The sequence below is a fragment of the Euwallacea similis genome, chromosome 10 (assembly GCF_039881205.1).
Source record: "Euwallacea similis isolate ESF13 chromosome 10, ESF131.1, whole genome shotgun sequence".
NCBI lineage: Eukaryota > Metazoa > Arthropoda > Insecta > Coleoptera > Curculionidae > Euwallacea > Euwallacea similis.
In genome coordinates, this window is record NC_089618.1 from 3,746,062 (window position 1) to 3,757,867 (window position 11,806).

The 11,806-nt window shown below is 41.0% G+C and overlaps 4 protein-coding genes across 4 annotated transcripts in view; 2 read left to right on the forward strand and 2 right to left on the reverse strand.

The window, feature by feature from the left end:
• LOC136411523 (tether containing UBX domain for GLUT4) overlaps positions 1-8,291 on the forward strand; it is a 40,324-nt gene extending 32,033 nt beyond the window's left edge. The window contains exons 2-9 of the mRNA XM_066394126.1: positions 6,262-6,421; positions 6,471-6,678; positions 6,731-6,886; positions 6,934-7,337; positions 7,386-7,603; positions 7,656-7,795; positions 7,844-8,024; positions 8,073-8,291. Coding sequence (XP_066250223.1) covers positions 6,338-6,421; positions 6,471-6,678; positions 6,731-6,886; positions 6,934-7,337; positions 7,386-7,603; positions 7,656-7,795; positions 7,844-8,024; positions 8,073-8,241 — 1,560 coding nt within the window. The 5' untranslated portion in view covers positions 6,262-6,337 and the 3' untranslated portion in view covers positions 8,242-8,291. The remainder of the gene's footprint in view (positions 1-6,261; positions 6,422-6,470; positions 6,679-6,730; positions 6,887-6,933; positions 7,338-7,385; positions 7,604-7,655; positions 7,796-7,843; positions 8,025-8,072) is intronic.
• On the forward strand, positions 309-5,165 carry MED23 (mediator complex subunit 23). The gene is made up of 13 exons (XM_066393735.1): positions 309-1,257; positions 1,411-1,632; positions 1,689-1,916; positions 1,974-2,152; positions 2,206-2,580; positions 2,627-2,730; positions 2,794-3,238; positions 3,293-3,907; positions 3,964-4,098; positions 4,151-4,323; positions 4,379-4,554; positions 4,607-4,797; positions 4,855-5,165. Exons 1-13 carry the CDS (start codon positions 415-417, stop codon positions 5,096-5,098), a joined length of 3,930 nt encoding a protein of 1,309 aa, XP_066249832.1. The 5' UTR covers positions 309-414; the 3' UTR covers positions 5,099-5,165.
• Positions 5,132-6,099, reverse strand: LOC136411256 (uncharacterized). The gene is made up of 3 exons (XM_066393736.1): positions 5,909-6,099; positions 5,274-5,816; positions 5,132-5,222 (listed from the first exon to the last, which is right to left on the reverse strand). The coding sequence occupies exons 1-3, from the start codon at positions 6,009-6,011 to the stop codon at positions 5,170-5,172; spliced, it is 699 nt and encodes a 232-aa protein (XP_066249833.1). The 5' UTR covers positions 6,012-6,099; the 3' UTR covers positions 5,132-5,169.
• Positions 8,292-8,661: 370 nt separating the features above from the next.
• Positions 8,662-11,719, reverse strand: Su(z)12 (Polycomb protein Su(z)12). The gene is made up of 7 exons (XM_066394101.1): positions 11,506-11,719; positions 11,395-11,441; positions 11,140-11,302; positions 10,763-11,083; positions 9,736-10,501; positions 9,541-9,677; positions 8,662-9,488 (listed from the first exon to the last, which is right to left on the reverse strand). Exons 1-7 carry the CDS (start codon positions 11,603-11,605, stop codon positions 8,977-8,979), a joined length of 2,046 nt encoding a protein of 681 aa, XP_066250198.1. The 5' UTR covers positions 11,606-11,719; the 3' UTR covers positions 8,662-8,976.
• Positions 11,720-11,806: the final 87 nt, after the last annotated feature.

Below are 11,806 nucleotides of genomic sequence, written 5' to 3' on the forward strand. Positions count from 1 at the left end.
ATTTTCTATCTCTTTTTGTAATGTCGTAGCTATATTCGTAGATAATCTAGAGTCACAAATCCCCAATCCTTATATCAAATATTTTGTGCAGTTTGACAACACTGCAGGCGAATTGAAAATCCATTAAGAGTTCCTGATTTTCACCTTTAAAATTAATCACTTACAAATAGAAAAAACTTTATAGAATTTCTATCTAACAATTCTTAAATATGAAATTAAAGACTTCTTAATTATTCCCAACATATAATTAAAACTTAATTGAAACGCTGTTGCCAAATATACAAACTTTGATAACAACAAAACAAAATTTTGCCGAACCAAATGTGAGGCTAGAAATTCCCAGGGCTTCCTTATTTATTTACTTTCCTTAAACCTGAATTAATCACTAATTATGCCCCATTAACTAAAGTCAACATGACAGAAATCCTTACCATTCTCAACAACATCACAAAAGTCGAAGGAATTGAACTAGCTTTCAGTTCTTTCCTGGTGCAAAGGCCCGAAGATGAAGCCCAAAAAGTGACACTTTGGCAGCAGGAACTCTCCAGTTTTTTTGAGCCCCTCAATTCTGAATATCTGGACAACACATTGCGCCAGTACCTGAATGTGGCCTCTCAGAGCTCACACTCTCAAATGGTGCTGCTTTTGGACCTGCTCGAGTATTGCATGCGTAAGGGTACACTGCCTGCAAGAAGGGTCTGTGAGTTTATCATCACTACTAACCAGCTGTACTACCAAAACTCCCATTTCTGGATCTGCTGCTTTAAACTCCTGAAAAATGTACTTGAGCTGGTAGACTATAAGGGAGTCAGGGATATCTTAAAGGGATGCTATGAGAGAGCCAAGGAGCTGCCTCAGAAACTGACCACAGGAACTAAACTGCAGAATCAGGCCTATTTAGATTTAGTGAAGAATATCCTGGATAGAGATGCATGTCTTTTGCCAGGTTATTTAGTGGCAAGTGAGCTGCAGAAACCTTTTGCTCACTTCCCACATTGGAGCGTTGCCGGGTTGTTTTCAGACTATATAGAGAGTTTCAGGCCTTGTGCCCAGATGGTGTCAATCATTGGTCACTCACATATGCGACCTGTAGTCAAGTACAGTGGATGTTCTGATTATTTATTAAGTCAGTGGAAGTTGGATCCAATTACTCTATCATTTGGGATTAAAAGGGGGTTGCCTTATGATCCTGAACTTTTGGAGAAACAGACAGGATTGCTCCGCTATGTGTTGGGACAGCCTTATAGCAGAGACATGGTAAGGAAACTTATTTTAATAATGATAAAAATATTGTTAAATTATTAGTATTATTATTTGAAGGTTTGAATAAATGAAAGAATGGTTTATGTATGGGTTTTCGTATTTATCATAATTTTATTTGATAACATAATTAATATAATTATTATGAAGGTATGTCATATGCTTGGACTCAATAAGCAGTACAAAGACCGGTGTCAATCAATTGAAGAACAACTTGTTGAACTCATAGTGATGGCTCTGGAAAAATCTGATGTAGATGGGCCTGAAACTGATCGCATGTGGTCTCAGTTATCCTCTCAACTCATCTATTTTGTTCTGTTTAATTTTGCCATATTTCCTCATGTGGTAACTGCTCTGCATGCAAGACTTCAGGTAAGACATAATGTGTTTTTAAGAGGCGATGAGGAAAGTTCCTGTGTTACTCAAAGGGTAAAGATGTGCGGCGAGGCAGGGACCATCTCATGTGGATGCTGCTCCAGTTTATTTCGGGATCAATTCAGAGGCATCCTTTGGCAATGTTTATGCCTGTGATCAAGCTTTGTGATCTTCTCTTCCCGGAGCAAGATTTGCCGCTTCCTGTGCCGGATTTCAGTCAGCCACAGTGTACCAGGCAAATGGCAATGATATGTATTTGGATACATTTTTTCACTAAAAAAGTATTTTTTTTAAGAGTTTTAAGTGTTTTTAGTACCTAATTGAAATTATGGTTACAGCCTGCTCATTTTGAGCAAACCAAGATCAACTGGCCCTTGCCCACAAGGCTTAGATCTCACCATGAATTTCTACAGCACCTACTTCCCCCCAACAGTACTTCTTTTGGGATGGGAAACGACTATAGGATAGCCCTGCTGTGCAATGCTTACAGCACTAACAACAATTCTGAGTGCTTTAGGTCAGTTTTTTTTACACATAAACCTTTTTGAAGATAACTTTCTCCAATTATAGCATACCAATGGCAGCTTTTTTGGACGCCATTAAAGTTACCCCCAAGCCAGGTCCAGGGGGTGCAGCCCAACCTTCGTGCCCCATCAGCATGGCCCTCTTAGACTCACTTACAGTACATGCAAAAATGAGCCTAATCCACAGCATTGTGGCCCATATTGTAAAGATGGCTAACAGCAAATCAGGGCTGCCTTTAGCTCCTGCTTTAGTGGAGACTTATAGCCGGCTTTTGGTTTATTCAGAAATTGAAGCATTAGGGATAAAGGGATTCATAGTGCAACTGCTGCCTCAGGTTTTCAAAAGCCACGCATGGGGGATTATGTATACATTATTGGAGATGTTCAGCTACAGGATGCATCACATACAACCTCACTATAGGTTAGTTCACTGTTCATTTTTATTGGGTTTTATGAGATTTTTTTAGAGTTCAGGTCTTAAGCCACCTTCACTCATTAGCGGGAGGACCGCAGGCTAATCAAACTCACTTATTTCTTTGCGTGGAAACTACGGCCTTAACGCTTATAGCAGGTGAGATTTGAAAATTGTGGAAAAGTGTTTCATAACTACAAAAACAACATTCTCCGGAGGAAGGGCTAGGCAGCAGTGACGTACAGCCAGAGTTATCGCGCTTTCTCGCCGATCAAAAAACCATAATCTCGACTGAGTCCGAGGAACTCAACCGCATTTTGGTCTTAACCCTGGCGCGTGCCACAGTCGCCACACGTTCAGATGGGGGCTGGTGCGTCGATGTTCTAAACACTATCGCACAGCACACCCCCCACACTTGGTCCCAACACACTCTCCAATGTCTCCCCACCCCCATGCAAGAATTTTATAACCAGCAGCCCTTGAAGTCGCAGGAGTACAAACAGCAGCTTAAGAAAGCTGTAGAGGAGGAGAACAGAAAATGGGCTTCCATGACGAATGAAAATGACATGATGGCTCATTTTGGCGTACCTGGAGCCCCTCCTTTGTTCCTTTGTCTAATATGGAAGATGCTTCTGGATAAGAACCACATCACCCCAATTGCCTATAAGTAGGTGTTTCTGATGGTACTTTACGTCTTTGTTCGAAATTAATGTAATTCCAGGATTTTGGAGCGCATCGGGGCCCGAGCTCTGTCAGCTCATTTGCGCAGATTTTGCGACTACTTAGTATCCGAATTCACTACTTCTGGAGGAGGACAGCACGTGAATAGGTGCGTGGATACAATAAACGACATGATTTGGAAGCATAACATTCTGACCATTGACCGTTTGGTACTGTGTCTCACTCTGCGGACGCTAGAGGGGAGTGAGGCTCAAGTTTGCTCATTTATCATTCAGCTGGTGCTGCTCAAGGCCACAGAGTTCCGCAATAGAGTAACGGATTTCGTTAGGGAGAATACAAAGGATCATTGGAACCAGACGAATTGGCACGAAAAGCACATGGAGTTTCTGCGCAAGTACCCGGAGAAATTCGCCATGGAAGAGCAGCCCAGCGGGTACCAGCCATACTTTGGGAACGTGTGCCTTCGGTTCATTCCTGTTTTCGATGTGGTGGTGCATCGTTTTATCGAAATTACGCAGGTGTATAAGAGTTTAGAGATCCTGCTGGAACATCTGGGGTGCCTGTATAAGTTTCATAATAGACCTGTAGGATTTCTTTATGACACTCTCCATTTTTATGAAGGACAGTTGCGCGACCAGTACATTTTGAAGAGGAAGTATGTGGGGCGATTTTTAGTTAGCAGAAACTATGGAATTATTGATGTTTTTACAGATTAAGCATTGCAATTTTGATCAATCATCGTGAGGACTTGTCTCAGGACTTTCAATGCTACATGGGAACGTCGGAAAATCCTGAAGAGGCCTGGTCTGGTGTACCCGATTTAGAGTATTTCATGCGGATGGTCAAGTACGTTTCTTATTGAGATATTTTTTGGGATTTTACTGATTTTTCATTGCAGAAGAATGGTCAATGTAGTCAACGGTTCCACGTCCAACTTCCAGAGAGACTGGAGATTTACAGAATTCCCTAATGCAGTCAACTATATCCTATACATTACCTGTGTGGAATTAATGCTTCTGCCTGTAGGGCCTGACCACATCACCAAAGGCCTCCTTGACGTCACCTTAAAGGGTGAGGTATCCTTTTTGTTTTTTTTAAATCTCTGGTTATTTTTAGTTTCTGGCAGGTCACATGATCATCCCATTGGACAGCATCCACGAGTGGATCAATGTGATTGGTATAATTTTGTCGGCCCTTCCTAAGGCTTATTGGGATTCTCTCTTTGATCTGTTGCTAGCCACCATGATGGATTTAAATCCTTGGCCACAGGACTATCACTTGTTTAGGATGTTTAATTTCAAGGTTGTAGATTCTAATAATTCTGATTTTAAGGAAGCAATTTTAGAGATTTTAGGAAACTCATCTGGGGTTCTTGAACACTGACTACAGCAGCATGATTGCCATGGCTCATTCAGCTTTTCATCATGCCTGCCCTGGACAAATTGCCAGTATTTCTGACTGGATGAGTCAGCAGCTACCTCAGGTCGTGCGCACTGAAGAACAGTTTTTGTTTGTTTGCCACTTGATTGGACCATTTTTACAGAGGTTTGTTCAAGCATGGTTGAATTCGTTTTGAGCACTGTGTATTAACATTTTTTGCAGATTAAATTTAGTGCTTCAGAGCCTAACAACAACCTTATATGAGCTGCTAGTGCAAGTTGACTCGCATCAGCCACAGCTCAAATATTTGGACACAATTTGTGACTTTTTCTATCACATTAAATATATGTTTGGTGATTTCGCAAACAGTGAGGTGGAGGGTTTAATAAGGAAGCTCAGTGGCACCTTGCAGATGCGATTTCGGTTTATGACCAGCCGCCTGGAAGACGCCCCCCAAGCCTCATGAGAATAAAACCCATTTTTATATTTGTAATTTTAAGTTTTAATTTCATAAAAAATATATGTGTAACAAAAAACTCAACTATCATCACTATCTGAGTTAGAGGAAAATGGAGAGAAGTCTCTGCATGCTGTAATAAAAAAAACCTAAGTTAAAATAATCAGTAATTTTAACTGCCTACCTTGTCTGTTCCTCTGCAGCTCCTGCTCCCTCTTTATATATTTTCCCTGCTCTAAAACCACACTTTGACTGTCAGTACACTTTGAATAAATCTCAAGCAGCTCCTTGTTCAGGCTTAAAAATGAGTGCCCCCATGAAAACTTATCCAAATAAAACTGTGCTTCCTTCTTAAAACTTGTTATATACATGGTGGCAGCTAAAGCTTCAACACAGCTCAACTGCAGGGGTTTTCCATAATTTATGGGATTAGCGGCAACAAGGAAAGGTAGTAACCGTCCATGGGCCGGCTTCAAAGCTGCCAGAGGTGTCTCATCAATTCGAGCCCAAGAACAATCAACCACAGCTATTCCTTTTGTTGATACTATTGCTTTATCTTCAGGGCTTATGCACTTCTGTGCAGTGGGAGTTAAGACCAGCCCAGGGAACTTTTGCTTTACTTTTAAAGTTTTGATTAGTTTCAGACGGGACAATTTGCGACCTGAGCATTTGCGAGGGTCACATTGGTTGAAGTCCCACATGGCCACTGGGAATGTTGGAGTTACGTCTAGAGAAAAGAAGCATTGGTTTAATATCGCAGCATTAGGGTAGTTTGTAGGTGAGAAAAGTGAGAGAATTTGAGAGTTGTAAAGTATGTACCTTCTTCCTCAGAGGATTCAGTTGAATTGCCAGAGGAGAAGTCATCATCGCTTGAAGAGGTCTTTACTGTTAATTCCTGTAATTGTTTATCAACATTTTCCATTTTTATCTCTTTTTGCAATAAACTATTAACGCTTGAATTTTCAGATTTTATTTTCACAAGTTTTCAGGTTATGTTTTTTCTAAAATGGTTGCCTAACTGAAGAAACCATGTAGGTCACTAAGTGACTACTAGACATCAGTGACTAAAACACCAATGAACCATAGTACTCTCTTTTTTCAACACATGCTTCCGACAAGGATACCAAAAAAAGAATTATGAGCATATTTTGAGGTTAAGTCTATTTAACATCCCAATGACTTGAATTTCGTGAAATAAAAGAAGTTGAAGTTAACCATTTCCTACCAAAATAGAGCAAAATCGCAGATATGTCAGGCACAAGTGTAGTGGTATTGGCCCCAAATGGGCGCAGACAGACTGTCAAGTGCACCCCCAACACCACCATCCTACAGGTAAACCCTTAACTTTGGGGACGCAAGGGCCTTTACCTTACGCTTACAGATAATCGAGGAGGTTTGCAGGAAGCAGGGTCTCAACCCGATTGAATATGATGTCAAACACCACTCTAAAGTGCTCGACACTACTCATTCATTCAGGTTTTCAGGGCTACCAAATAATGCCTGTTTGGAACTTATGGCTGCAAAGAAAAATCGAGAAGAAGGGGATGTGGCCTTAGCAGTGAATCTTGAAAATGGCTCAAGAATTACTGGTAAGCACACCCTTTTAAATTTCTTGTGAAGTGTGTACTAAATAAATTTCAGACGTCTTCAGTCCAAACACCACCCTCTTAAGTGTCCTTAATAAGGTTTGTCCAGAAAACGCTGCTCCAGACAGAAACCCTGTAGTCATATATACAAGAAGGGAAATTTATGGTCAGGAACTAGAGATTTGCACTCTAAGAAGCTTAGGTCTTGTTGGTATGTCTTGAGACTGTTCCAAACTTGATACTTACTTAGATATTTAGGAGGCAGGGCGATGATAAGGGTTTTAAATAGGAACCCTGAGCTGCTGAAGCAACAAGCCAATGTTAGTGCCCCCTTGCCTTCCAAGCCCATTGAAGAAAAACCATTTGTTCGGAAGTTCCAGCCAATAGAACCAGAGCAGAGCCCTGGAACTAACAATCAACCTGGAAAATGCAGTGTTGAGCCTGAACCATTGAAACATGATTATGGCATTGGTCATAGCATGATTGATAGTAATATAAAGCCTCAGAAAAACATAAAAAATCCTGGAAGTGACCTCTTAAAAATGGCCAGGGAGAAACGTAAGTCATCTGAGAATTCTCCTGAAAACTCTGAGATGAGCAAAAAAAAGCTGGTACAGACTGAGCCTGTGGAGAAGTGGAGCATTGAGGAAGAATTTGTTTTTGTGAGTTAACTGAAAGCTAAAAATGAGTAAAATTCACATGGATTTCAGTGTGGAGAACGGAATGGCATGGTTTTTTCCTTGGAATCGGCCCATTCCGTCCCAAGTGAAGATCTACCAGACGAATTTTTTGAGCTCACTATAGATGACGCGAAAAAAATCCTGCGGGACATCAAACGCATGCGATACGACTTTGAGAACCGAATGCTTAAAACTTCACACTTGCGTGAATTGGAGGAGTCGAAAAAGCAACTGCGGGCACTAAATAAGTACTAAGGAAACCCCCATTTTAGCCACTTTAACTAAACTAAAATTTTTAAGGTATAAGAGGACTATAATCAGGGTACAATTCCCTGACAGAACAGTGGTTCAGGGTACTTTCAAACCCACAGAGACTGTTTGGGACGTTTTGGTGTTCATAAGAGGCTACTTAGAGGATCAAAATTTAGATTTCTATCTTTGTAAGTCAATCAGCTTAGATGCGCCTTTTCTAAAGTGATTAATCTCAGATTCAACACCTCCAAAGTCGGTTCTGTGCCAAGATAGCAAACTGATTGAAATAGGTTGTGTACCTGGAGCTTTGCTTTACTTTGGGGCTGACACTAAGCAAAGAGATGGGTTTCTCAAAAAAGAGCTGCAAGATAAATTTACCAGCAACAGTATTGCCAGCTTGGCAGCTGCTAGAATAAGGTAGTGGTTTTTTTGGAGATATTGGAAGGCAATTTTTCGGTTGTTTAGGCACGACAACACAAGGAAAATTGAAGAGAATGATGAGGAGGTATACATGGACACCAGCAGTACTGTTGACAATTCGGTGAATTATGCTGCCAGCACCAGTAACAATACTACAGAGAGAAAGGTGATCAGCGACTCTGCCAATTATCCCAAATGGTTTAAACCACTTTAGTAATTGTAATGCATTGTGATTTTTTTGATTATTATTAAAGCTTTTTTTGTTGTATTATTTCAATTTGATTTAATGTTTTACCCGCATCTTTCCACACGATACATGACACTTTTAAAATAAGGCCAACCTAACCTGAACTAACAAGAAAAAGCACATTATTTGAGTTGTTTTGAACGATTTATATGGTTCTAGTTGTCCAGAGTAAGAGGCAAACTGATTCCGTACTAACTTAAATGAATTGGGGTAAAAGGAGATTAGTTAGTGAAAATAACTCCATAGAACTTTGACTCGGCGATTGACAAAACGTTGCGCTACCGCAGTATTCTCTACGAAAGAAGGACCTTCTTGGAAAGGAAAGGTGCTAATTCTATCCTATTTCCAATTGGTTCTCTGCAATATAATTGCAAAAAAACTGCATCGAACTATACTTAGTTGTTGCTCTTTTATGGCAAAATAAATATATTGAATAAACACACGTGTGAAAATGAACGAATCCCTAGTAACAGCTATAACTGTAAAATCTAACAAAAATCTTTGAAAAATCATAGGCAGGTAGTGCATTCGACTGAAAGAAAACGTATTCTGCGAGCACTACTCAATGTCTCTCTCTCTCTCGACAAGTATCACAAGACAGAAGTAATAATTGAAATCTCATTTATCTGTGAGACTTCCTACAACCTTCTGTCGACATGTTTCTAAGCCCTCAAGGCGTTTGATATTCCTAGCTAACCACCACTAATTGCCTTTAGTTGAGCCTACTCCTGACCTCTTCTTGATGGCCGGAGGTTTTGGCCCGATCTTCTTTCCCTGCAGAGAACTCTCCCCGGACTTGCTCCGCCTCTGCAACCCCACATTACCGGCCTTCCTACCAGTGGGAGTGTTTTTTACTGCCGACGAAGCCTGTTTGTCTGCAGTTCTCGGTGGCAGCACAAAAGGATTGTCCTTGTACTGAATAAAGGTATCCATCTGAGCTTCTCGTGAGTGCTTTAACACATCCTTGATTTCCGATGTCTCTCCCGCCATTTGTTGCAGTTTCTGTAGTGTAGTGTACATGCACACCGAGCTAATTAACCCGAAATCGACCAGTGAAGTTAAATGGACCACGAAGTTTCTATACAAATTCTTGAGCAGCAATTCCTTTCCCCTTTGCTGAACGAACATCTGGCAGGCCAGGGGAATTTGGCAGTCGCCCACGAAACCATGCTTCATCACGTGCAAGTTCCACATCTTCATTAGCTCTTTTTCCCCTAAAAGCAGAGAGGTAAACAGCACGCAAGCAGCTGGTGATGGGGCACAAACCTTCGTTTACGTCAGTGAATTCGTCAATCATCATCATGGTCTTATTTTGTAGCCATTCCGGGTCGTTCTCACCCTCCGAATCGACCTCCATTTCTTTCGGGTATATAGGTAGGCGTGTGGTGGTGTGATGATACAATCTATAAAGAATTTGGAATAAGTAAAACTTTAAAACAGTTTCCAAAAATTTAAATTCACCTATTATGGCCAGTGATAAACGGCCTCTGTCCATCATATTCGCAATCATGCAATTCCAAAAACTCGGAAATGTTCGGCTTGGGTCTCTTGGGATGGCACACTAGAATATAGGTAACCGACGCCCTACGCACAGGCCCATTGCGTGAGAACGCACAGGCCGAGGGCTGCGTTAATAGATCATGGGGAGATCCCACAAAGCTCCCATCATACATTTCATTTACAGCCACATCAATTTGCGCTCCAATGCTGATGGGTACATACGTGAAGGTGAACCGCGAATGGCACAATTTCAAATGCTTCAGCAAGGTGTATAACTCATTGCAGTTCAAGTAGCACCAAGGGCAATGTAAGTCCTCACAGGCCTCTGTTTGCTGCCTGGAATTGTTGTTGTAAACAAACTGATAAACAATCTGCAGCTTTGGGTCCTGCTCAATGTCCCCATTGGCCACAGAAGGGTCGTTTTCTTTATTTTCTAGGGGATAGGGTTTGGGGCGCGTCACCATTTTGGCACAAGCCTCACTGCCCCAGTTTAATTGGAACTTTAATATAGCCCCATTGACGAACTCGTCTATGTTCCCACAGGTTTCTACTAAATTGTTTACATTTTCCCAAGTTGAGTGCTTTTTGTGGTTGATTTTTGATAAAGTTGAACTTGAGGAGTCTTGCAGAACTATGTCATAATCTCCATCAGAGAGATAGCACCTGCTGTGTTTGTCATAGATGGTCAGTTCGGAGGTGAAGACTTTGATATCTGTCCCATTGTCATCTATGATGAAAGACATCAAATAGGGCTCAAATTCGGAACTATAGACTTCAAGATTCATGAGAAATTTTTATTTGTTTTTGGGGAGAAATGTGGGTAATTATATAGTCATCAAAGAATAATTAAATAAGACCATTTCTCCTAAATTTCTACATCAATTCAAGACTTCCTAATGAGAGAAGATAATTACATAGTGCTCAAGGCACATTAAATATGACTCATTTTATCTACACATAACAAACCAAAAATTAAGTTTAAACTTACCTCCATTCCCTTTTCTTTTTTTGGCAGCAGGCTCAGTCATTGCTTTCTCCCCATCCCTATTAAGCTTGACTTTAAACACTAACATAAAGCTCTTGACCAAGGGTCCATTGCAGTTATCAAAATGAGTGGTTGGAATGCTTATAGTGGGAACAGTGAAGGGCATATGTCCTTGAAAGGGATTAACTGGGACATCCATTGTGGCTATTGAAACTTGCATGCTAGTGGTTGAACTATCCTTTCTTTTCTTATGTGAGAGTTTCAGTAGAATTAACTCAACTTGAGCAAAATCCGGCACACTATCTAAAGAGGATACATTAAACCCTGAAATCAACCCTTTTCAAAAACAGTCCACATTTTGAGGGTCAAACAGACACCACCTAATAAAGTCAAATTCATATAGCCTGGTTGGGCGAAGGGTTGCTCCCGCTTTTGTTGTACCTTTTGCAATAAACTATCGACTTTAAACGTAGCTCGGCCCTTATTTGTTCTCGTAGTTCGGTGCTGTCGCATATAAGTCAAGGTTCTATACAGGAAGATGGGCTGAAAATTCCAGTCCCTCTTTAAACTGTTTGCTTTAAATTCACTCATTTTCTGAGACACCGTGAAGGTTAGAGTATGAGAGGGACACTCACCGAGAACATATTCCTCGTTCTGAGATATCGGTAGATCTGTGTGGGCTCTAAAATTGAACGAAAACAAGGGTGAAAGTGGTCAAAACGCCCGAATAACAAGGCGTCACTTACTCTCAAAGGCCTGCAAAAAGAGCTCATGGTCCGCTTGGATGTGGTCGATTCTCGGATTCTTAGGGGCCTTTACAGGCTTATCGCGCTTCCGGGGGGCCATTTTCAGTTAAAAAACCGCCAAAAATCAATCACACACGTGGGGGAAATTTAATTTTGGCGTACGAGTAACACAGACCAAAAGTAAAATGGCAACCGATCTGTGACAGTGACAATTGCTTGATGAATCAAAACAGTTGTCTGACAGTTAACAATGACTTTCGCATGGTAATTCCGTGACGCCACTAGAGTACTTAAAAACTCG